This window comes from Epinephelus lanceolatus, chromosome 17 (assembly GCF_041903045.1).
Source record: "Epinephelus lanceolatus isolate andai-2023 chromosome 17, ASM4190304v1, whole genome shotgun sequence".
Lineage (NCBI taxonomy): Eukaryota > Metazoa > Chordata > Actinopteri > Perciformes > Serranidae > Epinephelus > Epinephelus lanceolatus.
The window spans coordinates 20,873,256-20,901,016 of record NC_135750.1 but is presented as its reverse complement, the minus strand read 5'-3'; the positions used below and the strand labels follow the sequence as shown (position 1 = coordinate 20,901,016).

At 42.3% G+C, this 27,761-nt stretch overlaps 1 protein-coding gene across 1 annotated transcript; it reads right to left on the bottom strand.

Annotated features, from left to right (window-relative positions):
• Positions 1-114: 114 nt before the first annotated feature.
• On the bottom strand, positions 115-26,713 carry LOC117248537 (semaphorin-4G-like). The gene is made up of 15 exons (XM_033613720.2): positions 26,348-26,713; positions 19,980-20,256; positions 13,822-13,970; positions 11,672-11,734; positions 11,468-11,566; positions 11,015-11,105; positions 10,820-10,933; positions 9,306-9,460; positions 8,213-8,388; positions 6,286-6,430; positions 5,339-5,561; positions 2,893-3,008; positions 2,644-2,798; positions 2,193-2,251; positions 115-1,258 (listed from the first exon to the last, which is right to left on the bottom strand). The coding sequence occupies exons 2-15, from the start codon at positions 20,125-20,127 to the stop codon at positions 249-251; spliced, it is 2,703 nt and encodes a 900-aa protein (XP_033469611.1). The 5' UTR covers positions 20,128-20,256; positions 26,348-26,713; the 3' UTR covers positions 115-248.
• Positions 26,714-27,761: the final 1,048 nt, after the last annotated feature.

The window sequence follows — 27,761 nt, the reverse complement described above, 5'->3', positions numbered from 1 at the left end:
GCTCTGTCCTTCACTGGCATTTCTCATTCTCACTTGTTATGTGTTTGGGAATTAAGGTTGACAAGCAGCTCACAGTTGCAAAAAGAATGAACGCCTCATCATGAATTTGTAAAAAAAGAAAAAGAAATCCAAAGAATTTAGTTCAGACTCTTATTGTTTTAGTCCTCAACAATAATGAGTCATATGACAGGCACTTCAGCACCAGGTAAGAACACAGCAGTTCTCCCACCACAGGGGGAGCCACGTCTCTACACAGAGCTCTCGTCTGGCCTGGGCAGCAGCTGAGTGTGTTTCCTCTTCTCTAAAATCCTGTTGAGCTCCTCGGCAAAGGAGTAACAGAGCGGTGACGTGCTTTCAGACTCGCTCTGCCGCAGCAGCACGTAGCTGTTGCCATTCATCCTCCTTAGGACGCTGGGCAGCGTGGCCGACAGCCCGTTGGGGAAGTCACACTCTGTAGAGGGACGCGATGGGGTTGGTGGGAGAGGAGGGGCTGGGGGAGGAGGCTCCTTATTGGGTGATGGGTGACCCTCACCTGGGACAATCTGGAGGAAGCCTCCATCCTGGATGTTGCCGTTATGCTGCTTTGAACCTCCGTTACAAATGCCGTTGCCATTACAGTGGCTTGAGATGGTCTTCAGCTCCATGTGGGTGGAGTTCCTGTGCTGTTTTCTATTCCTGCTGTGTCTCTTACTGTTCGGGTAGACAGAAGCTGCAGCTCGTAATGAGTACTTCCCTCTGTTGCCCACTCGTAGGCAGAAGCCCACATAGACAAGGACCACAGTGAGGACCACACACAGGCCTCCGAGGATGGTGATGAGGGACAAGTACATGGCCTCCATATTCCTTGGGGACAGCAGCTCTGAGTGAGGAAGGAGAGGAGCCGGGGGCGGTGGCAGGGGCCTCTCAGAGGAGGGACGCTCAGTGGGTGCTGGCAGAGTAGCAAAGAAACTGTAGGGGTCTTCCGTTGGCTCAACGGGTGGAGGAGGGGGCAGGTCCAGGCGGATGGTGACATTGTAGGTAACTATGGCGACTTGGATGTTGTTCTCCACAGCGTAGCAGGTGTACAGCCCACTCTGGTCCTGCCGGGCCTCGATGATCAGCAGGCCATCTGTGCCAGTTCTGAAGCCGGAGTTGAGGCCGTAGCCCTGCAGCTTGCTGCCATCCAGAGTCCAGAGGGGTGTCGCCAGGTTGGAGCTGAGCTCACACTGCAGCAGCACGTCATCACCCACACGCACAGAGCGGCTCCGCATCACAACATCTGCAACACACATTAATACACATAAATTCCAACACCCATACTACCATTACTATTAAGTATGCCAGAAAAACATTTAGTGTGTCCCAATACATAGTATGTCAAATGCAGTATGCCAAAAATACCAGAATGTCCTACTGCATCTGGTCGCATTTTGCAGTATGCAAGCAAGCAGGCATGCTCCTCTGGCTGTTCTGACCAACAGTCTTCTGGGCAGCAGAAGAGTCATCACATCTACTGAGCCGCAGACAGGTGACAGCCCTTTGACAGCTCATATTTTCCACTACAGATTGCAATGAATATGTGAGCAACAAGGTCCTAAATTTAAGCCATATTATGATGAAGTATTATGTCCTGATTGTGTGCAATAACACACACTGTGTAAGGGCAGCTGCAGTGCATTTAAGTAAAAAGAGGTGTGCAAAAGTGTGCAATTTACAACGCAGGATGAGTTTACAGGTGAAATCTTATGTTAGCATCTGACTCAATATATAAAGAACTTAACCCCATACTGATCTTAATATATGCTGTCAGTAGTTACTAAACATAAACATAAACTCCGATGCCATATTCTTTTACTCCTGCCATAATTTTACCTTGTACAAAGAGAGAACAATGAAGGGGCAGAAGATGCTACATTTTATTGGATTGAAATTGTGAAGAGAGAGAAGGCATTTGCCTGCCTTGAATATCAAACAGATTTCTCTCCAGAGATGGCAAAAATGTGATTAAAGTAGGGAAGAGAGGATTTTGCCAACGCAGTGTGCATAATCAACTTTCAAAGAGGCCTTCATGCCATCTGATGACAACGATGCATCTTTCGAGTCCTTCCTAACATTCTCTATTTTTAATCTCCCTTTCATCATTCACTGCAATAAAAAGGAAACTTTTTTTGAAGCAGCAGCAGCACCTTGCTGCAGATGAGATTTCAGCATACCGTCTTGTGTGTTTTCACATCCTCTGCTGCCTTGCTGGATGTCTTGAATTAAAATGGATCTGTGAAAAGGGAGAAAACATAACAATAAGTATATTAGTGCAAGCATGTACTCGCTGTAACATAAAACATCACCAGTATTGTTAGTCCAGGTACTGAGATCTCTTTGTGCTATATTCTGTCTCATATCATTTATTGTCTCCATAACAGCTTTGTACTGAGTAAGCAAATCTGTCAAGGTTTAATCAGCACACTTAAAGTACACAGCTGCATGTTTACGATCTCAGCCGGCATCAAGTTTCTGCCAGTGTTGTGATTACTCAACAGTTCTGGGAGCTGACACTGTGACAGGGCAGTGCGATACTTGAAGTTTGTCAAATCAAACACACAAAAGGGCACCTGCAGCACTTTAATCATCTGATCCAATCACACACACACACCCTTCACCACCCACCTGTCTGCTTGTGCCATTACGTCCACACACTGGGCTCCGTTCCAGGCACAGTGAGGGTCCCTGGCAAAGATGCAGTCGTAGCAGGAGGTGTATCTGCGACAGTTAGAGAGGGGAAGCTGTACCACACCTGATGGAGAGCCCACGTACACGCTCATCTTGAAGGGGACAAAGAGGATTTAAATACTATATGACCAAGATCACTCCTTAAATGTGTATGTTCATGCAACAGTCAAACACCCTGTTTGATACCTGTTTTGCAGATAGCAGCAGGCTGTCAACAGGCTGGGGTTCCTGAAAGAGTTGAAGCTCCTCAATAATGTGCAGCTGACCCTCGATTTCTACAGCTTTATGTAACCAGCCTTCATCTGAGTGACATATACAAACACTGGAATTAAAAGGACTGCACCACGCAGTAGCCGGCACTACCAGCATGCATTTCTGTCAGCCAGTTTCCAAAACATCTCATTGTGTTTTAGATTGATTTTCTACCTTTTAGGCAGCCATTGATTTTAAGTCTTTTCAGTATGCAATATAAATTAACTTGCAAACACTTGAGACTTGCTTCAGACAGGCAATCCACTTCAATTTTGTTTCTTATCAAAGTTACAACATTGTTGACTCTGAGTGGAAATGCAGCCATTGAGGGAGGTTTACCCCTCTTCAGTGATCCAATCACAGGAGGACAGATCTAAGTGTGTCTGTTCACACCTGGCATAAGAATGTGTCTCCACATATGTCTGGAGTAACCACTTCTGATCAGATCTCACTTCCTCACTCTATATGCATATAAACACATACATCATTTCCATTTGCAAAGACCTAGCGCGTTGTTGTTTTCAAGCAGTGGGAGGTCTGTCGTTCTATACGCACTCCTCAAGGCCAGATTATGAATTAGTTTGCCTCGTGGGGACAGACTACAGGAGATCGTGGATGATTTCATAGAGAAACAGGAGTTTGGGCAGTTTAATAAGAATATCTGACAATTTGGGTTTTTTTCATGCATGTAAAGTTTTAAAGTTTAACTGGGGCACAGCAGGATGTTCAGAGTGACAGCGGGAATCCTGTAATAAAGTAAACAAGCTAACAGCACTATCGACGGATCGGAAATGTGCAGCAACATATTTGCACCAACACTAGATATCAAACAAAAGCTAGAGACTGTGTCATATTAAGTTGCTGTGAGCTGTAAAGTCACCACTTCCAAGCAGAGGAGAGAAGATAATCTTATCTTAGAGCCATACAGTGGAAAGTTTCTCCTCCTCTGTGCCGCTGCATTGTGTCTACAGCGGTCTGTTCCAAACAGTAGCGTGAAAGTCAAGAGCGCTCACTCTGCAGCAAAATCTGGGGACCAAAATGTCCCCAGACTGCACAACACAGTGATTAGCTGAAAAAAAAACTGCTCGACTTAAAGCTGTTTGATCCAACTGAGGGGTCTCTGACTGATGATTCAAATCTCTGACTTTCAAGGGACAGCCCTATCTAATATTCCCATCATTTCCCCCCTACAACAAAGCAAAGGATTACTTAAATCGCAAAGGAGTTGTGGTAACACAGCAACACACACACACACACACACACACACACACAGACACGCTGTTCAAAGGACATCAGTTGAGTAGGCGGTCCTTCAATGTGTCCCAGGACACATTATAATACATTCTGCTGAAAGAACGTGACCATATGCAGATTTGTCAGACCACCTCCAAATGTGGTCTGACAAGACCGAACTCAAGATGCATTGAGAATGCATTGGGTTCATTCACACCTGTACTTAAAGCTGTCCATGTGTGATTCGATCACCTAAGATCTATGTTAATGTCAGGTGTAAACAGGGCCTATGATGTGGAGTCCTCTTGCAAAACACAACCTTTTTAATGCAAGAAATAGACACAATTCCAACTTTCCTCTTCATGCTGCGTATTTCACATTTTTTGATCGATTCTCTGAAAACTTGTAATGCATCCAATAATCATTTAAGCAGGCATTTGTATTTGGTAAATATTTTACATTGTGGAGTTTGTCTCATGTTAAGTACAAATAGACCATTAAATCAGTAACGGACTGGGCTGAGATGTAACTTTGGATAAGAATCAACTGCCGTGAAACCCTTGCTAAACATTTTCCTCGCCTAATGGACTTGTGGATACACTTTAAAGACTATGTGGCCTAGGAACTTGGAACATGGCCACTAACACTGGACTCTAAAGTCTCCTTGAACACATCAACAACCTGATAACCATGAATAAATATTGTAATTTAACAAAAACAAATAACAGTGATGAAATGATGGGCTGCCATTTTTGACCCGATTTTCACATCGTAGTGCAATGAATGGGAAAATCTAGCTAATTGGAGGGTTAGAAAAATATGTCAAGAAGTGTATGCAATGAGTAATCTATAAAGCACTGTGACACAAGACTCCAGGAGGCCAATGCACTCAGAAGAAAAAGTCCAGGGCATAACCCCTCATAAAATGAAAGTGGATTTTGTTACCTTTGGAGTAAGCCGTCTATATGCAAAGCTAAGCTAACTGTCTCCTGGCTTTACTGTAGCTCCACGTTTAGTATACAAACCTGAGAGTGGCGTCAATCTTTTGATTTAACTCTATGCAAGAAAGCAAAAAGCATATTTCCCCAAAAATCTATTTATTCTTTAACAGATTGCACAATTAAATCTAACGTGAATTCATACACACCTGTGCCCATGTATAATACATGGTATGTTCGTCCATCTAAGCCTTGGATCAAGTGTACGGCCATGTGTGTGTAGTCTGTGGTCCGCCTGAACAAAAGGGGGCGTCTGTCTGAAGGCTGGACCTGCTGGGACATCAGAGGATGCCTCCTGACAAAGTTCAGCACATCATCGGGCAGGGAGGTGGAGACGTTTATGCCCCTGGCCCTCAGAGCTTTAGTTATACACTGCAGAAAAAAAGCCAAAGAGAGCAGTGAGAGAGGGCATGATGAGCAAGTAAGAAAGGCACGATGTGGAGGGCAGAGAGGATGTCACAATGCTTAGCGGGATGGTCTGTGGGGAAAATTAGGGGATCAAGAGGAAAATGCAAGCCTGTGGAAGATAGTGTCGGGAGAAAATGCCACTTTTCACTTGGACAACAATGAGCCTGTGTGAGTTCAGCAGCCGGCCTGAACTGACATGCGGGCGACTCAGCTCTATCTGCACCTGACTAAGGGAACGACTTCCCTTCAGCCAACTCCTCTAAGAGGCTTTCACGCTCCCAAGTTAAAGCCCTTGACCATTTCTTCTTTCCGTTTAATAGCAACGTTAAAATTAAGTCCAACAAAGTGTTGAAGTGACACTACAGTGGATAATGTCTGCTCCTGCTAACCAAACCACAGCCCTGACTGCCGTGCTAAGCCATTGTCGCCAAAGCTGCAGGCTGGAGTTAATCGCCATGGAAATGGGTTTCAGTGACATAAGCTGGTTGTGTTTTGAACCTCATCCTTGAGGCTGCCACTCATCCTCTCTATCATTTTCCCTCCATCTTTACTTTGATCAGTTTCATCTGCTCTCTGTTGGGGTTTTCTGGTGTGGGTACTTGGAGGCTGAAGAGGAGGAAGACATTTCTTCTGTGCTTCATCTTGTGTTTAAGAGACGGCGTGTGTGTCTGCGTGCATGTGTGTTTACCGTTCCAGGTCGGGGGTCAGGGATCTTTCCAGTGTACTCCTTCCACTTAGAGCCAGAGTCCTGGTTTTCCATGTAGGGTCCTTGAAAGGCCTCTTGGACTTCAGACAGAGAGAACCGACACACTGCAGACGCCTTAACGTTTTTCCTAAAGACAGCAACACATGCACAGGGTGAGAAAAAGACCAGAGCACAGGCTGGGAACAATAACAGCAGTAAACCCAGTGTTGCCATAGGGACAGCAGTAGAGGTACAGTAGATCAGTGGCTCATCTAAAAGATGAAAAGACACAAATGGGAGGGAAGCACAGAGGAGGAGGTGAGCACTGTCAGAGATAGTACGAAGATAGTTAGAAGTCATACATCTCTGAGAAGAGTAGGAGTGAGGACGGAAGAACTACAAACTGGTTTCAGAGAGGTGTAGTAGGAGTTGAGGTAAGAGGTGGAGATCAAGAGGAGACAGCAGCATCCCAACAACAAAAACACTGAAAATAATGACTGTTTGTTTATGCTTTCCACACTGCAAAATCTTCTGCTTTGGCATGACAGCCATAACAATCCTTGCAGTAATGAACAACACTGAAAAGTGGAAACTAGTTTCTACAAATGTACATTAGTTATAATCTGTAAAGGTCTGGTGTGTAGATCTGAAAAGCACCAGTTTCTTTAACGTGAAACTGCTTTATTCATTTTTAATTTGGCTCCTAATAAAAATCTCCTGAACGTCTGGATCTTGAGTTATCAGAGGACAAAGGTGAGCACGGGTTAGCAGGTGATGGGCTGGCAGCCCTGCTCTGACATGCCAAACAGTGTGGAAGAAACACTGATTTCTAATGTGAAACTGCTTTATTCAGTGTTTTTACTGCTTCAAATCACCTGGTCTGTTCGTTTTGGAGAGGAGGTGACCTCTGAGGATAACTCGGCTCCTGAAAAAAACCTCTTCAACAATGAAAACTGAGGCAATCTGCAGTCTTCACTGCTAGATGCCACTAAATCCCCCTAAATGTTACACATGGGAACTTTAAGATTTTCTTGGAATCAAGCCCATTTTTTGGTAATGTTAATAGTCTGCATTTTCTCTGCAATAGCTATTTCATGTTTAAATATTCAGTAATTATCTCTGTGTACAGTAGTTGTTTTTTAGAGTGGCAGACTCAACCATAACAGCCTGACTGCCACCTGTTTGCTAAGGTAATCTCTTTAAACAGATGTCTGTATCTATGTATGCAGCATGTGTCATCAATGGGACTGTTTCTGTTTGTAGTCCAAATATTATTGACCAATCACGTTTGAAAGGCAGGCAAATAGTGGAGAGGTGGAACGCACTGACCGAAATGCAATCTTGGAACCCATCAGCTATCGTCTGATAATGATTGAGTTGTGGCATGGAACAGAATGTCTTTGCCAGGTTGTCCGCTGGCTGCACCAGATCTCCTGACATATTGGCCATTGCCACCAGAGGCTTATTGTTGTCCAACTGACAGCTGATGGGTTCTGATATTGCAGCTAAATTAAACCCATTATGTTTAACTTCCAACTGCAATTGTTCATCAGAAATGCATCTACACAACAGGTCCTTTTCTCCGTTTTTCATCAGTGTATAATTTTTCATTTTTGTGAGGAAGTAATGGAACAAGGAGGACGAGCCACTGTGAGGAGTTAAGAGGTTAACTTCTCCATCTGCATTTCTAATTAATATTCTCCCCTCAAACTGCTGTAAAACCTCACCCAACTTCTTTTTTTTTTTCTTACATCGTTTGGCTGAAAAAGTTCTCCTCTCCTTGTCTCACCTCTCTCTTTCATCTCGTCCCTTCCTGTCTCCTTCGGCTGTCTCAATGTATCGATCGCTGCCTTTCATCTTTATCTCACTCATTTACATTTGCATCCTCAAAGTCGCCTCCAGCCGTGACAACACACAAGTTCCCACTCACCACTCCAGGCCGAAGATGCCGTAGAAGAGCGTGTCCTGCGGCATGAGGCCAGGTGTGACAAACACGCTGCGCAGCATGTTGAAGTGGAAGTCGTACTCGGGCAGAGAACATGTCAGCCTGGCCTTGAGGAAGGACGTCCACCGCTTCTGGAGAGTTAAACGGCCTCCCCGGTCACCCTGAGGGAAGAAGAGTGGGGGAGAGAGGAGAAGCAGAGGAGGAGGAGAGAGCAGACAAGGTGATATGAGGTAAGGCCTGGATAATTGAAAAACAGAATGAGCACTTGGCTCAAGGTGGCACACAGAGGGAAGTGAACCTCCTGAAGCGTGCAACAGATGGCATGTGGAAGCAATAATGATACTTTCAATAAGATTATGGCTTCCCATAGGTAAGACTCCCTGGTGTAATCTACAGGTTTGTGTATGAGTGTGTGTGTGTGTGTGTGTGTTTGTCCCTCAGCAAACTGCAGCACACATAAAGGTTGAATAATATTTGACAGGTTTACAATGGAGAAACCTGACTCAAGGCCACGATTCTTTTGAAAATCAAGCAGCTGACATCTATCTTGCACTTTGATGATAACTTTTAAATGTATTCAGCTTATGGCAAATTGCAAATGTCACACATGCCACTGCGAGGCATTTCTATTAAGATGAAAAAACAAATATGCTGCCAAGCTTTCAAGGAGAGAACCTGTGAGCTGACTTTATTTTAAGGTGCCACAGGAGAGAACAACAAGGTTATTACACTGTACAGTTAGCACTCATTGATCTTAACTCCTTCCTGGGTAGCAGGAAATGTAAATCATTCACGTTCTAGGCAGCAGAGGATGCTAAACAGCCTGTCTCTCTCTTGCAGTCATCCATCCCTCTCACTCCGACCCACACTGACTCTGCAACCCATTCATCAGCTACACAGTCTGCTCCTCTAATCACACTGGGGCCTTGTTACAAATGCATTATCCATCCAGCCCCTTATCTGTTATAGCACCCTCTCCTACAGTATCACCAACCACGACTTCACTCAAACTACTCTGATGCAAGGCTTCACTCCCAGTTGTAAATCATAAGCTGCATCTTTTCAAATCTGCACTCACCTTACAAACGCGAGCCACTCGTGCCACCCGGCTGTGGCTGTAAGTTGTCGTCTGCTCCTGGCTACTTTCAGTGAAAAAGTAATAGATCTTATCATCGTCACCGGTGTTGCTGCCCAAACTCTCCCTCACCAGCGCCGAGCCCACGAATTCTGCCTCTGTATGGTGGAGAAAAAGATGCACTGACACATTCTGTGTTTTTTTTTTTCTACTTGATAAATGAATTAGCAAAACAGCTGACATGAGCTGAGCTGACATGATGCACTGAAACTCGGTATAGCTGTTGCTCTGAACAAAACAGTTAAAGTAATATTCTACCTGTCTGCCTGAGGTTTCTCACCAAAACATGAAACAATAAAGCTAAAGTGAGATAGCTGCAGATAAGCATCTTCGACTGAGCAGTCTGCTACTTGTAACACCAGGGGAAAGGAATATAACAGTCTGAACAGACGGTGAAAGCAAAACCAAAAAGAGATTATGTTTAGATGCTCTGGTTATCTGCAAAACATCACATTGAAGTCATTTCAACCACGTTTCTAGAGAAATATATTAGCAAACATAAGAGTCTACAGTCACACTGGTGGCTTTGTGAGGCTGTACTGAAAACCACAAATGTCAGCCTCATGGTGGATCTCGAAGAAGAGTTAGGGGATCATCAAAGTTATTCAGATACATTGTCTGGGAATCATGAATGTCTGTACAAAATGTCATGGCAGTTCATGCGGTAGCTGTTGAGATATTTTAGTCCAGACAAAAGTGGTGGACTTGAACTAAATCACGGGCTAAATGAAAATAACGAGCACTCCTCACTTTCACTCCGCTCTTCAGTACAGGCAGCTGCATACACAAAGGCAGCTGCCCAGAGGAGGAAAGGCTTTGCCCTAAGATAAAGTTATCTTCTGCCTTCTGCATACTGTAGAAGTGGTGAAATTACAGCTCACAGCAACTTAATATAATATTGTCTCTGGCTTTAGTTTGACATCTAGTGTCGACAGTTAGCTATATTACATGAACGTCACTGTCACAACGAACGTCCTGCTGAATACCATTCAAACTCTCAAACTCTATATGGAAATAAAAGGAACAAGTAGTCAAATATTTCTGCGAACAGCCAAATCTGACTTGACTGACATAATTCTGAGTTAGGTAGGCTACAGACCAACTCGCTTCTGGAACCAGCCTCAAGTGGCCATTTGAGAAAGTGTAGTTTTTAGAACTTAAGCACTGACTTAATTTTTCAGCCACAGATGTTGCTGCTTTGACTAAACACAAGTTGCAATGTTTAACAATCAGTGGAGCAATCAGTAGAAAAACTAAAATGATACTTTATCGTCAGCTGGCACTGGTAAAGGGTCAGTATCTGAGCTGCTGTGGCTACTTCATCAGATTAGATCTTGTCAGTCTGGAGGCCTAAACATTGTCTCAACTGGTTGACAGACAGGGGCTCTGACCTACTGGACCACCCTGTCACCTAAACATGCTAAAAGGGCTTTAATCATTCCAGGAGATTAACCCACCATTCAGCCAGCGTGTAGGGGCATCTTCTGTCTTCAGCGTGGGGAACGGAGAGTTGCGGCGGATGTCTGGAAAGCTCCTAAACTCGTACTGGGAAGCTGTATACATCTGCTGGTCTGGAGGAGAAACAATTAATCAGCCTCTTCAGTTTTTTAGTAAAACTCTGGAGGTGACTGACAACTGTTGGAAGTGCTTACCGACGATGAGGGCAGTGTAGCCTGTTGTCGGGCCGTAGGGACATTTGTCTCTGCCTTCTTCAGGTGGAGACATAACAAACCTCTCCTCGTCCTATACAGGACAGAACATTTAGTTTAATCTTGAAACCACACATGAGATTATACCTCACTTCCTGTTGGGATATATTATGTTTATATACATAAATATATTTATGTATATTTATTGTTTTTTTAACCTTGTCTACTGTTTTTCATGTATTTTTATGCTGAGCTCTTGCAACTCGTTTACAATGCAGTTTTTCTGCAAATGGCAAATAAACTGATTCTGATTCTGATTCTGATGAGGAATAACAAAAAACATGTTTATACAGTAAATTCAAGATGCAAACAGACTGCACTTGCACAGAAGAAGAAAGAAACATCGAATGTATTTAAAGTGCTCGAAGGGCTGCAATGTGTTTTGCATTGACGTACTATGTATGCACAGAGGGGTCTGAATGCATGAGTCCCACACATGTAGAAATGAGTTGAGTTGAACCTCTGGAGGAAGCGGATGTGATTAAAACACTCCGTCTAGAAGAGGAAGACAAAGCCAGAAAACATATTATGGTGAGGGAATGAATATCAATACAAAAAGATGAAAAGGAAGGACTGAGGGAGAAAGAGATAAATGCCTACCTTATTGTCTTTTCCCTTGAGCAGACACTGACGTTTTTGCTCGGGGGAGGCTTCCCACTCAATCTAACACACACCACATAACATACAGTAAGAGCACACAACAAGTTGGATGGTTTCATATCAGCGACTTGCATAAATTTGAGCAAAATACCACAGATCTGACAGCAGAAAAAAGGAGAGTGAGCTCTTTTGCTTTAATAATTCATACTGTAGGAATTTTGACCTCACAACATCTGAATTTACTGTGCTGTTGAACAGCAGCATGTTTTTCTAACTCTTCTGTAACAGGTGTATTTACAGTAGGAGATGTAGGTGTGGCTGTGAGGGAGTGTTATGCACACACACCAGCAATTATACCTTATGACAGACGCCAACGCTGTATTAACATAATTAGCATAATAGCTTAACGTCACGTTGTTGGCAGACATGAACAAGGTTTTTCGGCTTCTATGTGTGCTTAAAGGGTCAACATTACTGACATCATCCTACAACACGCAGCAGTTTAAGAACGAGACTTAATCACAGCAACATTGCTGGCAATACAACGTAAAGGGGCAGTTCACCCCAAAATCAAAAATATATATATTTCCCTCTTAGCTGTAGTGTTGTTTATCAATCTAGATTGTTTTGGTGTGAGTGTTAGAGATATTGGCCATAGAGATGTCTGCCGTCTCTCTGATATAATAGAACTAGATGGCACTCGCCTTGTGGTGCTCAAAGCCACATAAAATACATTTTAAAAACTCAACACCAATGTTTGGTAAAAATAAAATAGTTCCTACATTAAACTGCTCACAAGGTTTGTGGATTATCTTGAGTAACCAGGTCCTGATTTCTAGAAAGAGACATTGCTGTTGAGTTTTTCAAATGTATTTTTTGGTGCTTTGAGCACCACAAACTGAGTGCCATCTGGTTTCATTATATCTGAGAGAAGGCAGACATCTCTACGGCTGATATCTCCAACACTCAGCAACTCGCACACAACAATCTAGACTGATAAATAGCACTACAGGTAAGAGGAAAAATGTGCGTTTTGATTCCAGGGTGAACTCTCCCTATAAGGTAATGTAAATAGATGGCCTCACCATCAGCTAATGGACATCTAACTATAAAGCAAGGAATCTTCATCTGTCTGTCTGAGTGTGGGTCCTTCACATAGGACATGCAGTGTTGAATTTGGTGATATTCGCACACGCAACATGTTCAATTAATTGATTAAATAAACAATTTTGTCAAAGTTATTAAAGTTTGAATAAACAGGTAAACAGCACTCTGTGGCTCTGTGAAACAGCAGGGGTGGGCTTCAGGGCTCTGCAGAGAGTCAAGCATGTCTCGCAGACTGCACTTCACTGGTGGGTCTGACCACAAGTAACCGCGATTTGGCTGTGTTTTTCTTTGCCACATAAACTTACAACACTAATAACGTTACAGCCAGCAAAATACCTCCGCTAATTAAATCCATGCTCTACTTTATGACTGCAGTGGTGATGTGTCAAGGCAAGGGACTTAATTAATACCTCCAATAAGTGAATGTCACCGGTGTTTCTGATGAGTAGCCACAACTTAGGTGTTTTTTTAGGGGCAGATTTAGTGATTAGGGGCCCAAGACAAACACCGTCTTGAACAGGCATGTTTTGAACAGGCACTGCACAAGTAATTTAAATAATTGAACTCAATTTTTGATACTATTTATGGCTGTGATTTATAATTAATTATGCTGCTGCCATTAAATATATTTTTTTCAATAAAACTGGCAGCACTGAGTTGAGGTAGATAGTATGCTAATTGCTGCATAAATCAGAAACTCTTTCTGTGTCAACATGCTCCCATACGTGGATTATAATAACATGAATTCTGTATCTATTTAGAGTTACAGTGAGAAGATACAGTAGTTCAGTTTTTTCTCATTAATATGTAAGTTTATGCAGCACGATGCTCCTGTGGTTTAACTGTCTTATTATTGTGTTAAGAGTAATGTGACTACACACACTCAAACACACAAGAGGAGGTGACATGGGAATAAATAGTTTTGCCTCAAAATGAAATACTGTTGCCTCAAAAAGTTCCTGTGCTGTGGAATGCAAATGAAGCCGTGGCAGAGTTAAAGATATGGCAGCTGAGGTGCACAACACAGAAACAAACAAACTCACAGTGAGAGGCGAGCTGGCTGAAATGTCAGAGGCATTGAGAGCGAATACAGCCCCCCGGGCCCCGACGTAGAGACGCTCACTGTCAGCCTCCAGGATCATGGTACTGTAGTTGACTGCAGAGGAGTGGAAACGTCTGCAGCCCTGGAGACCTGGGAAAGGAGAGAGGAGAGGAGAGGAGAGGAGAGGAGATGAGATGAGATGAAGCAGGAGAAGGAGAAGGAGAGGAAAGTTACTGGTTGTTAATGATTGCTTCTGCTACATCTCTTTACCAAAACATATCCTGCTGCTCTTTAAAAAAAATAGATCACAGACACACACCGCCAAGGTTGAATCAGTGATATGATTGGTGAAAGTTTAGAAATGACACACTGAGAATCAGCGGGAGCAAAAACCAGTAAAAATAACCCAGTTTTTCTTCTCCTCAGATATTATCAGAGGCATATCCCTGGTGTGATTATTGAATGGCAAAAGTGGTTGAAAAAGCCTGATTCTCATTTTTATGGCACATTACCACCTGGAAATATCTCCACACAAACACTGTCAACTGCTATTGATTATGGTCTGTCTCTATGGGAACAACTGTGGGTTAACAAATAACATTTTTCAGAAAGAGCATCATTTCTTCAATTTCAGATTTTCTCCAGGAATTGACCTTTTAATCCTCTGTAGTGCCACTGGACTAATTACTGTATTATGTACACATAAATACAAAACTCATTATACTGTCATTTGGATTTTTATGTGGTACTTTAAACAAAAAACAAAGAAAAAAATCCCCGCATGCACTATCATCTCACTGAACGCCTTTTGAAAGCCCTTTAATGTGCATAAAGTTCTTGGCATCAGAGTGGAGGCATATTAAGAGCAAGCACTTTTCCAATCAAACCTGGCAGTATGAGAATAAAGAGAGAAATAGAAATTTATTCATCTCCTGTGATGGATTTCTTGCTGTATGATTGCCGAACGTTGACGCAAAGTGGTAAGAAGGCCTCGCTCTAAAATCTCAGATTCTTTTTTTAGACTGCTGACAAAAAATCTATTAAACTCCATTGTAGTGTAGCTGCACAGGAAATCGCTTTATGTGACTTCACAGGTGCTTGTGTTTAGTTAGAAATAAGAAAAGTACACAAAAATGAAACAGCAAAACACTATCAGTTAGGGCCACAACGAACAATTATTTTCACTATCGGTTCATTTGTCCATTATTTTCTAAATCAATTGTTTTTTTTCAATAAAATATCAGAAAATGTTTAAAAATGGTTTATTTCCCAGAGCCCAAGGTGACGTCTTCAGTCCAAAAGTTCAAAGCTGTTCAGTTTATTATCATGTATGACAAAGAAAAGCACCAAATTATCAATTTAAGAAGCAGGAAACCAGCAAATGATTAACTTTTTCGCTCATGAATGATAAATGAGTACTTGATTATCAAAATAGTTGCCAATAAATTCTCTGTCAATCAACTGATTAACTGACTAATCATTGCAGCTCTATTGTCAATATCTGCTTTCTGGCAGCAGTGATGTTTAAAGGTAGACATTTCCTTTAAGACTGTTCATCTACTGACTTTCCTTTGCTCATTTTTAGCGCAGAAATCATTAGTCAATTATAAATTAGCTGGCTGCCCAAAAAATGATGATCATATGTTTACGTCATTTAACAAGCAAAAATGGCCCCAAATTTAAAGGTTTCTGTCCAATCAAATGTTAAGACTTTCTGTTTTTGTGTGTTTTAGGGTTGTAGCTAGCAATTGCTTTCATTATTAACCAATTTGCAGATTATTTTCTTGATGAATCAACTAATTGCTTAGTCCATAAAATGTCAGAAAACAGTGAACAACACTAAGAGTCTACAGCCACACTAGCAGCTCTGTGAGGCTTTACTACTTTTCATCTTTGTTCAGTATTGGCATGTTAACATTCCACATAGCACCAAATACATATGAAAAGTCAGAGATCAAAGTCAAGTTGTTAAAATTCATCCCGAGAGGAACACGTAGATATGTCAACTTTTATTTAATCAGATAGCCTCAAAATAAATAGCAAGATGTCTTTCACGAGAGACCCAAGTAAAGAAAACTTTTGACTTAATTGACTTTAAAATCTTATTGATTACTTTTAAGGCTCTTCATGGCCTGGCTCCAGATTACATTTCAGACCTTCCAGTCCCTTATGAACCTTTGCGTAGCTTGAGATCCTCAGGCAGAGGTCTTGTGTTTGATCCAGAGTCCAGGCTGAGGACTAAAGGGGACAGAGCTTTTGCATCCAGGGCCCCGAGGCTCTGGAATGACTTGCCCGAGGATATAAGGCTGTCTGAGTCACTGTCTTTGTTTAAGTCTCTTCTAAAAATGTTCTCCTATCAGAAAGCTGGTTTTATCTGAGCTGTCCATCTATTTTATTGCTATCTTATTGACTTATTTCCCATTTATTATCTTGAGATTAATTTTGACCTTTGGTATATCATCTTTACTTTGGTGACACATTTCACACATTTCACATTTTAGTTTGTTTCATTCTCCCTGTGTTTTGACTGTGTTTAGTTATATTGTACAGCACTTAGTAAGTGTATTTTGAAAGGTGCTATTTAACAGACATAGCCAGACAAAAAAGGACAAACAGGCCTACATAATCAGACATAACAAAAGCACATACAGCATCAATAAACTTGAATGTCTTTACCAAATTTCATGACGATGCATCTAACAGTTGTGGAGTAGTGTTGCAGCAGTATACCGTACCATGTACATTTGCTTATCTACAATATTTTTTTAAAATGCAACAGGATGTGCCATCTCAACTGTGCATCTCCCTTCCTCCTCGACTGCCTCAACCATTCCTTGAAATCTCCTATCGTTGCAACTCGTTGTGGGGACATTCCACCTAAAACCATGAACATCAACCTCATGGTGGTGCTGGAGGAAACTTCAGGATCATCAATTTAAAAAACATTTCTTTGGTGAACCACTGCCACACACAAGAGTCCTGCTGCAAACAAATAAATGTCACAGATTTGGTGTGTCTAGCATCACAAACATAAGATTTTCTGCCTTTCTCAGCTTTATATAGCTACATAAGTCCATATAGCCCTGACCAGAAATGAAATTACAACTCCACCATGGAGAATAAAAGCCAAGGGATTATGCTTATCCTACGCAGCTCTGCTGAGCAAGAAGAAGATAATGAAAAGAGGCCCAACACAACATCAGATATCAGAGAGCCACTTCTACTTAATGTGGGTTTCTGTGGTTTGAGTTTTCTTTGCTTTGCTTCTGTCCCCTGTCCAGTTTTCCAGGCTATATTGGGATGCATCTGTTTTGACAGGACAAGATACTAATGAGCTTCACTCATACAAACACTCAGTAAAGAGACATGCTGCACAGCGCGCGTGCACACACACATACACACACACACACACACACACACACACACACATATACACACACGCTTACAAGACATGTTTTGAAGTCACTTGCTGAAGTCATGAGATGACCAAGTGTTATATAAGCTCTAAACATACGATCTATCAGGACTCCACTTAGCTTGGGTAAACATGACACCACGGTCAACACACACACACGGACACAGAGAACCTCTAGGCATGACAACATCTACGTAAGAGTGCGATGCAGTGTTGCCACTTGTGGAAAAAATTACAGCGATGTCAAGGTTTAATGTCTAATTAAAATATCTGACGTGACTAATGCTGAGCAGGTTTTACTATCAGCTGATGTGGAGTGTTGACAGCAATTAAGAGTCACAAACTTGAAAGCGGGCCACTTTTCCTGCCAATTCATGAGTACAGCAGCTCAGCTCGGCCAAACAGAACAGTGTCACACTTCCTGCCACTCCACTTCCCTGCTGAAGACTGCATGGTTATCAAGTAAGTTGTCATTAAGATTCCTATCAGCTGCTGCAAAACACAATCCACTCTGCTCACTCCAGCAGCAGCAGCAGCAGTTGGTTCCCATCCCAGACTGCTTTGGGTGATCAGGTGTCTACTTTTCCTCCCTCGTTCTCAGCAGGAGGAGGAAGAGTATTACCTGTATGGGATTTTCAGAACAATACCTTTTCCTACATGATATAAGTGCCTCATTGTGAGTGAAGACAATGCATTATAGCAGAGGCAACGCCTAGGTTTCCTCAGTGTAATCCAAGCATTAGGACACACAATGCCTGACAGCTGGAGCCAGGTAACTGAAAACTACCTCGCTCAGAGTGTGACGGAGCAGAGGAAGATTTATTAACTAGATTTGACAGCACATTTTAGCCTCAGTTTACCAGATCGTGCAGGAAAAGGGAGGTTTGATTCATTCTTTAGGGAAAGACAAGGAGGGAGAGAGGCGAAGAGGAGCCCAGATGATATTATTTACTAAGCAAACACTTGGAGGGACCTCAGCTGATCAGCACAACATGCACTGTTCAGGGACACACACGCAAGCACGCACATTCTCTGAACTTCTCGGCAACAGGCTGTGACGTGACAGCCTTACATACAAATTCACACTCGATTGTCAGGACTGTTTACGGTCCAGAGTACTCTGTCAGGCCAGCAGACGGTACTGAATAAACAAAGTTAAATCCACTGACTGTAATTCCCAAATACCTGACAGGTTGAAATCAGTGTGTGCAATGAGAAGGTGTTTAGATGTAACAGCAGTTTTCACCCTTAAAAACAACCTGCTTCCTCTCTGTTTTGCCAGCGTTTAGCCTCTCAGCTTCTCAAAACTGAGCACTGGAAATCGTCAAATTAATAACCCTTAACGATGTCCCTCCCTTAATATGTTTTTCTTTATGGTGACACTGCAATGAGGAGAGAACACAGGTACACGTTTGATTGCTTGTGAGCATCCATGCATGATTTAACAACCCCTCACAGGTTTGGAGGCTCTGCCTTTAGGTTGCTAAGAAACACAGAGATTAAATGGATTAGAGGTGAGTTTGCATATCGAAGTCTTCTCATCAGCAGGAGTGAGGCAAAAGAAACAAAGACAAGAGGTGAAGGCGAGGTAAAGGAGTTAAAGGAGGGCAGTGCAACCATGAAAAGTACAAACTAATGAAGAAAAAATTGAGCAAGAGAGGCAGACCTTAGGTGCAAAGGCGGAAAGATGGATGGCAGAGGAGGGGGAGTGGATGAGAGAGTGACGGGGCAGCAGACACGGATGAGTCGTGTAGGAGGACCTGTGGGCAGGCTCGAGCACTAACCGATGATTTACAGAAACTGAGATAAAAGTATCAAGAGAGATTCGTAGCAAGAGGAGTAACAGGAGAGAAAAAAATGGATAATGAGTGTAAGTTGGTGATGTATTGTGAGAAAGACAAGTGTTTACAAAGAGAGAAGGGTAGAGGAGGGATATTGTCCTATGAGTAGATCTTATAAAGCGAATCTGGCTGCAAGTCAAAGTGGAGATGTAAGAAAATGTCTTTCACACGTCTGCGTATCAACAAATAAAGTCCAGGATCAGATAACAGCGCTGGTTTGAGGAGGTGCACACACACTTGCCCACACATGCACAAAAAGGAAAATACTGTATACGGCCGTCTTGCGCCATACTACAACAGTTGTCATGGTTACGCTGCCTGTGAACTACCTACAGTGGTGTCAGTCTCCCTGGATGCTCCGCAGGGATCCAAGTGTAAGCACTTCACTCATCTTGCCTCTGTCTGTGTTACACCTCAGGCTACATGCCATCACTCAAACACGGTAAAAGAATAATAATCACACTTTGATAAAAAAAAAAAATCTATATGATTTACAGAAGAAGAAGGTAAGAATTACCAGAGGCAAGCGGGTGTATGCGCAAGTTGGTGTGCAGACAAATGAGATTGAAAAGAGGGAAAAGACAAAGGAGCTGAGCCAGGAGAGAGTAAAACAAGATAAAGAGAAAGGCGGAGGCACCTGCAATACAGACACTCAACATATGAAGAATTTCTCTCAAGATGTATGTCGTGAAACATGTTACTCTCAGTTTGAATGTAAAGCAAGGCATTAATAATTGAGTTATGAATCATCTTTAGGTATTAAACAGAGAAAAATCAGTTCAGCGTTTAAGGGTCAAATGATAAAGACTTAGACCTTCTAACATGAATATGATCCAACATAAACTGTTTAAAAATTATGCAGATTTTAGACCCCTCCCCCTGTGTGCTTGTGTCCGTGCTTACCGCCGCTCAACACGGTGATGCGTGGAGTCACATCCAGGTCCAGGGGTGTTCTGAATGGGTAGCCGGCTGCCGCACACACACAGCAGCTCAGCAGCAGGAGCTGCACCGCAGAGCACCAAGCTCCCTGCATCTCCGACGAGCGTCTCATGGGACACACACTCTCCAGCCGGGGTGTACACACATGCAAAAGGCGCTCACACAAACATATTCACCCCACGACTCACACACACCCACTCACTGGCAGTGGCAGACAAGCAGGCAGCCTCTTGAAAGAAACCTGAAAGAATAAAACACACACAAAACCAACAGTGTTAGCAGTCATGTCTATACTGGAGGGAAAATGCTGTGCGTGTGGGCACTGTGACTGAAAGTGCCACCTCAAAAACTCAGAGAAGTTAAAAAAAAAAGAGGGAAAGCTAGTAAAGTTGAGCGGCACAGTTCAAACACATTAAATAAGCTGATGTGGAGGATTTCACAAGGATGACGACAGAGATATGAAAGAGACACAAAGTGCATTCGCTCAATAAAATATAGATAGATCAATGCTGCTGCATGTTGCAAAGTCTTGCAGTGTGTGAGCAGCAGCTGCCCAGGCTGAACACATGACTGCAAATATCATTAACCAAACAATGACTGCCAAACAGAGCTACGTGCCAATGTCACGAACAAACACTTGAGCGGAGATGTGGAGCAATCCAGATCGATAAGGTGTGAAAGCAGGAGACAAATCCACGAGGGAAAGAGTTTGAAATATGATCATCTCTATGATGAGTGTGTGTTGTGATGTGAATGCCAATGTTGTTTCTGGCTGGACAAGACCCTCTTTTTGAAGAACTGAAGGGAAAGATGGTGAGAGGAGGGGAGGGAGGAGATGGTGTGTGTCTCACTATCACATGCACCAGTGCACACACCAACACTGAGAATACATTCTATACAATTGAGCATCACCGACATCCTCCAGTTTTATTAGGAGGAATGGTGACATCTCTCTTTCTGTTTTCCTCTGTGTCGCTCTTTCAAACAGTCTCTCTTTCTCTGTCTCTCTGCTAATACTCCACCTCTGTCTTCAAAATGCTTTCCCAGTTCCCAATGTAAACAGTCACTCCTCTGCGCTTTCTTTTCACAAAGCATGCCTCCAGCACACTAAAGAGCTGAATGTCCAGGGAGGCTGCTTGTTCCTCCACGCACACATACACACACACAAACACAAACCTATTTACACGCATGGATGCAACCAAAGAAAAAAAAAGAGCAGAAAAGTGAAGCCATTAGCACAAGTGTCTGTGACTGCACTCTTACAGAAAGTCCCAGCAGTCCCTCAGGGTTGACACCATGACAACGGCTGGCTTGAGCGTTGCATAATGTAACGGACAAACACAGCAGCATGCAGGTGTGGGTAAGAGAGATACTGTTATATCAGCAGTAGGTAGTAACAGTGAGACGGGGAATCACAGGCTCATGGACATGCAGCACGTACTGCATACATACACTGTGATGTTATAACTTTGTACTACCCACTGTTCCACCCACAGGACAATAGCTCTGAGTAAGACTTTCATGGACTGCTAGTACTATGGAAAAATACATGAGTATAGTCCTGAACAAGAAATGTGCATCCACAGACGGACAAAAAGACACCCTGTTGTAAATATACATAGAGTATCACTGGAAGCTTAAAAGTATGGTGTCTCCAGGGGGTCAATGCTAAAGAGGTTTTGCATGTTTTCAGCCCATTAAATAATACATATATTCTTTTTTAGATTGATTTTCTATCTTCCTGCAGAAGTCAGCGTCAGTTGATTTCTCTGTGAGATGAACTCCGCAGAGAGATGTGAAACCTGCTGTAGATTTTGGTTAAATCTAGATGAGACAGCAGTACAATGCTTGGCTTCTGTGGCGGTATTCCTCCCTGTTTCTCCAAACTGAGGGCATGCCAACCACCATCTGGAGGTAAGACACTAACTACGGATGAGTACCTCATACAACCCCACTTCAAAAATCCAAACTATCCTTCCCTCATGGGAAAAGTGAAGTGATTGTTTAGTGCTGAAATGATTAATCTATTGGTCAACTGACAGAAAATGAATCATCGAATCTTTGCCTGTTCCAGCTTCTCTAATGTGAGGAGCTGCTGTTTTTCTTGGGTTTATTTCACTGTTTTAAAATACCTTTGGGTTGTGGTCTTTTGGCTGAACAAAACATGCAATCTGAAAACATCACCTTGGGCTCTGACAACTTTTGATGGGCGTCTTTCATTATTTTGTGACATTTTAAAGACTAAATGATCACCAGATGAAACTGCTCATTGTCTGTGAGTTCATTGCATTGAATACAACTTCTCAGCAGCTGACTCTAAAGTCTTGGATGTTGGACTTTCTCTGAATACACTGGCAAGGAGGAGTTTTAGAAACTGTCCCTGATGGCAAATTCATTATTTTTGACAGAAAGGAATTTGAGCATAAGGGTGAAGTCAACTAAATCTTCACAGTGAAGGATTTCAGGTCTCTGCAAAGGGATGTCTCTACCGTACTGCAGGAAAATTAAACCAATGGCTAGAAGGTTGGAAATCAATCTAAATGCTTTGCAAATGTTATGTGATCCTCCAGGGGTAGAGAAAAAATGTACAACTCCTTGAGCCTCTAACCCTCAGGATAATCTCAAAACACAGTGAGGCTGCTTTTATTAATCCTGAAATGTAGCAGTTTTAAAGGTTTTTACAGCTCTGTCTTGTTCCCAGTACGGCAAATATACTTTGGGGACACCAATTATTTCAGTCGTACTCTCTTTCAGGATGTGCTGCTTCTCCTGAGGCCTGTCAGACTCTGTACAGGTGTGTCAATCGCCCTCCCAGCCTTGTCTAAGCTCACCTTAAAAGGTGGCAGAGGAGGTGCACTGTAGGGCTCTTTATAAGTCATTTATCGGACTCATGTGCACCAAATCACTCAAATGAGCTGTCAGGGTCTGAACCCTTTCAGTCAATCAGTCTGTCAGTCAACCACAGGGGTCCTGGTGTGGTCTTATAATCCTGAGAGGAAGAGGAGTCTATTCAGATGGAAATGTTTCAGAGGAATATGAAGGGAAAGGAAATATGAAAGGAGGAAGGCAGCGAGCAAGGAGGTAAAATGCTGTTGGAAAGTCCAGCAGCGAAGAGCAAAGAGCCAGTAATTGTAACATTCCCAATTCTCTGTCATCTAAAATCCATTACTCCTCAACTTGCTCAGAGTACCGCGGACCGACCCCCCTAAATGCAGAAGCTTTCAATAGTTAATTGGCCACCGAAGCGCACCAGTCAAAACTTTGAGAAAATGTAGAGGGAGACATTTTGAAAATAAAATGAGGGCTGACCCAGAGGAAATCACAGTGACTCTACCGCTCGCGACCTAACCTTTCTAATCTGTCTTCCTGCTGATCTCGCTGCCAGCTCTCTGTCCCATGACATCCATTCACGGAGATGGATTTTATCAGGCAATTATAAAGTGTCTATAAACCCGCTTGAATGGAGGAAATTGGAGCGCTGCAGTGACAGCTCCATCAACAGACGACGATTGTCCCAAAGGACTCGAAAGTCTCTGTTTTTTGGAGTTGGATATGTGTGTGTATCTATGTGTGTGTGTGTGTGTGTGTGTGTGTGTGTGTGACGAATAGTAGAGAAGATTACAGTCAAAGCCATTGAGCTGTGCTTCAACTGAGAGACAGACTGCTTAAAAACACTCTTGTTTCACAGACAGACAAAAGGAAGCCAACTGAACTGAACTCTGTTTGTACCCAGTACTGTAGCTTTACACTTTGTACAGTCACTGTGTGAGTGTAACACTGTGCTCTTTACAGAGACACTGGAGTTTTTCTGACAATGTGACACTGAGGCAAACTGTGTACGGCCAGTGTGTTACTGAAATGTTGCATGACACAACCTCACAGCTTATTTGTTTCAATCTTTTCACTCTGCGGCTGGTTCTCTCTGGGGTTACAGGAAGTCCAAATGCAGTAATGATTACGAGTCTAGAGTCTAAAATAGGAAGTTTGGACCAGAGGTGTCAAACATGCGGCTCGCTGACCAGAACCAGCCCGCCAAAGGGGCCAATCTGGCTCACTGAATGACTTTGCACACCCTATACTGATGCACTTGTGGAGGCTAAGAAGAGGTGCCAGGTTTCAGGACCAAGTTAAACAGTGAGTAGATGTAAAATGCTACCTTAGAGGCATTTCTACCCTGACAAGAATACAGTTCTCTGAAGAAAAAAAAGATTTTAAACATTGTGCAAAATATTCAGCTTCTTCAGTACAAAAGAATCTGCATCAGATGTCTATATCAAAACAATATTGGTGGAACGCTGTTGACAAAACATTTGAGTAGGTATACGTGTGGGTGGAGAAGCTACTTGTCCAGTCCACTAGCTACATGAGTCACCCAACATACCTACATAATCGGCCCCCTTCGCTCTTTGGCCCAGAAGCGGAAGCCCTTAAAGTATGCTTAGTAAGCAATGAAGTGTGAGGAGAAAAGAGAGGCAGTTAAGGTTAGAGTTAGGACATGGGTTACATTTCATATTTATAAGGTTAATCACATCTTCCGTGAACTTAAAGGTGTATTATCGCTACGTTTGACATCATTAGCGTTTGTGCGTTTGTCCTGTACCAGTGGTGGGCAGGGGTTGTGTGTTGTGTAGGCTCCTTTCGGGATGTGGCTGCAGCTAAAACATCTCAAAACTTTTGATTTGTATATGGTTTGTGCCAGCATTACTACACAGAAGTGTATGGAAAAATGTGCATGTAACGACAGTGAGTAATAGACTGACTGAATGTGGAAAACCTGAGACAGAATGTTCTTCTTTATACTAAAAGATAGGAAAAATGTGACGGTGTTGTTATGGCCTTTAGGTTAGTATGCTATGGATTTTCTAGTCTGATTGAGCTGCATGTGGCCCATGAGCTAAAGTGAGTTTGACACCCCTGGTTTAAACCTTCACAAACAATAACCAATCTCACTGAAAAAAACAGGAGGCTTACAATCAATTCAAAATAGTTCTGTCTGGAATAAATAACCTGAAATCCTAAATTTGCTTCAGAGGGCTTCGCAATCTGGGCAGCATACAATGCTCTCTGTTCTTAGAGCCTGGGGTCAGTGAGGAAAAGAGCAACAGAGACAGAGAGACATGCAATATACTGCATGCTGTGCAAAGCAGATAGAAGTAACAATAGTAAGCTTAGGCTGAACTGTAATATTACACAAAGTGCAAACATTTATTTGGTATATGGAACAACTTACTGTTGTTTTGCATGAACATATATCATGTTTGCAGTGTAGATGTAGCAAGGACAATAAATTATTACAAAAAGCATGATCGTGATAGATACTGACTGCCCAATTGTGTGCTGTGCTAAATGCCAGTGAGTGGTTGCAGCAGAATGAGTTACTCGTGACTAAAAGCATTGGTTAAGCCATTATAAACGCTTGATTATAGATGAGCAACATTTGAGTAAGAGCTGATAACCCCTTTATATCCTTTGAAGAATGGGGTGAAATAAAAAAAACAATTAGAAGAGACCATCAAGGACCCTATCTATATAACAATTACATACTCTGTGTTAATGACCAAATCTTTGCATATCTTACAGGCCCATCCTTCCACTTACCATCTTGAATTTTTAAAGACTAAGCCGGTCGATAAGGGGGTTCACTGGGTTTCTCTACTCTAATGATTAGATCACAGTTACAAAGACCATCAGCTTGGACAGGAGAAGGCTGACTACCAATCTCCAACAGATCAATCATGCTCTATAAGCACCTTCAGCATCATCAATGTGTGTTTACAGCTGATCTACTCCTATCAGAGGTGCTCCAGCCACATGTTTCCCAATATGAATCACAGGCTGCAGCTTTACTTTGCATGCTGTCCAGTTCGCCCACATCCCCTGTTGATCTTTCAATCTTACGGGTTGGAAGTCTGTCCAGAAAATGCAGTTCCCGATGAGTTGAAACGAGGTAATGCAGTGAAGTGAAGCAGGAAGGCACATTATGGTTCACTGTGTGACTCAAACACAGCCAATTTTACACACAATCATCATGTTAGTTGGATTTTACACCTGTCTGAATTGGCTCAACTCACAGGTGGACTGAATATCCCATAATAAGACGTATTAATCCCAAATTTTATATTGTACAAATATCCCAAGTCTGTTTTAGACCATTGCATAACTGTCATAAAGATTTTAAAAGATTAAAAATAAACCACGACGACACAGAGTTATATCACACACAACTATGACTATAGTAGAAATACTATAAAAGCTACCACAATAGAGCAATACAGGTATTTTCCTCTCGGTTGTATCTAAGCAACCATGGTGTAATGTTCAGGGTGTCTTACCTGAATCACGTACAGTTTCCTCAAAGATAAAGATATGCAGGTTTCCTTGAGCTCAAGACAATCCAAGTGGACTTTACACGCCGAAACACACTGTCATACACACAAACTCCCTCTGAGCGACACACAGTACTAACAGTGGCATTGACTCGAGCCTCTTCCCCGCTCATTTGCCGTCACAGGTGGCCCGCCCTCCCACGACGCTCACTTCTCCGGTTTATTTCTCACCACCAACCTCTGGATAAGGTGGTCCGCTCCCTTTTATATAAACCAGCTCGTTGTTATTTGAAGATGAGACGGTTCCTAGTTCCACTTTTTGGGGTGTAACATGAGCTCCAGCCTGCGCGAGGACAGTTACAGTTATGAGGCAAAGTGAAAAAGGTGCACGGGTGCAACCTGTCCATTCAGTGTTGCTGGGTGGCGTCACACTGACACCTAGCGTGCAATGAGGGAATTACACCCACCCACCCAGGTGTGTTCATTATAGAAAGTCATATACCAGGGGTGTGCAAACGTTTTTGAAAGGGGGCCAGATTTAGTATTGTCGTATTCTATCTGCTTTTTACGGTGAGGTTAAAAATAACAATATAAAAACATTATATTATCAGGGAAAAGGTTCATTTACAAGGCAACTGGAGGAGGATCTTTAAACATGTATAGATTTAGGGGCTTCCTTAAACACCAGTTTATTTTGGAAGGATATTATACAAATAAAAAAGGTTATTTTGATAGATGGGGAAAGTTTATTGAAGCTGAGAGATGGTGAGAAAAGATATGTGACCTCACATAAACTCTTCAAGAATGCCTTAAATTTTCTTTATTGTTTTTATTTTATTTTTTGTCAACTTGTTGAGCTAGTTTGGAATACTGCCATGCCAATATGAAATTTCTCTTGTATGGCCATTTGTCCCTGTGTTGTGTGAGGTACATTGTTTAGTTTGTTTTTGTTTTTTCTTCTGTTTTTGTGGTGGAATGATACTGTTTGTTTGTGTATTGGATGTGTTGTATGTAATCACCTGCATACACTGTGCTCCACTTCTACATGGAAATAAATGGGAAAAAAAAGAAAGGAAATGATGAATGAGTTTTGCCAAGTCTGTCAAAAATGTGAACTAGAATGCGAACAACTGTAAAATAAACCTACTAGTGTTTCAGGTTCACTGTTGCAAAATGTACATTTTTCATCTGAGTCAAAAAATCTTGACACCATTATGTTAGGAGGGTAGAAAAACATTGTCTTACATGTTTATTAGTACATTTTGAATTTTTAATATCCATCCCATGTATGAGTAACACAGTTTGTATTCTAAATTCTGTATCTTGGTAAGACATTGTTTTTTTAAGTGGCCTAGGAATGCAGAATACATTTATTTATTCATTTTGAGCAAATACCTATATTAAACAACTATGGATAATA

What these genes read in the sequence shown, in the direction of transcription:
- LOC117248537 (XM_033613720.2), bottom strand. Translation starts at nt 20,127, where the DNA reads ATGAGACGCTCGTCGGAGATGCAGGGAGCTTGGTGCTCTGCGGTGCAG. An exon ending in CCCTACACGCTGGCTGAATG is followed by an intron (nt 9,461 to 10,819) that starts GTGGGTTAATCT and finishes TCCACCATACAG; the next exon opens with AGGCAGAATTCGTGGGCTCG. An exon ending in GAGTGGCTCGCGTTTGTAAG is followed by an intron (nt 8,389 to 9,305) that starts GTGAGTGCAGAT and finishes TTCTTCCCTCAG; the next exon opens with GGTGACCGGGGAGGCCGTTT.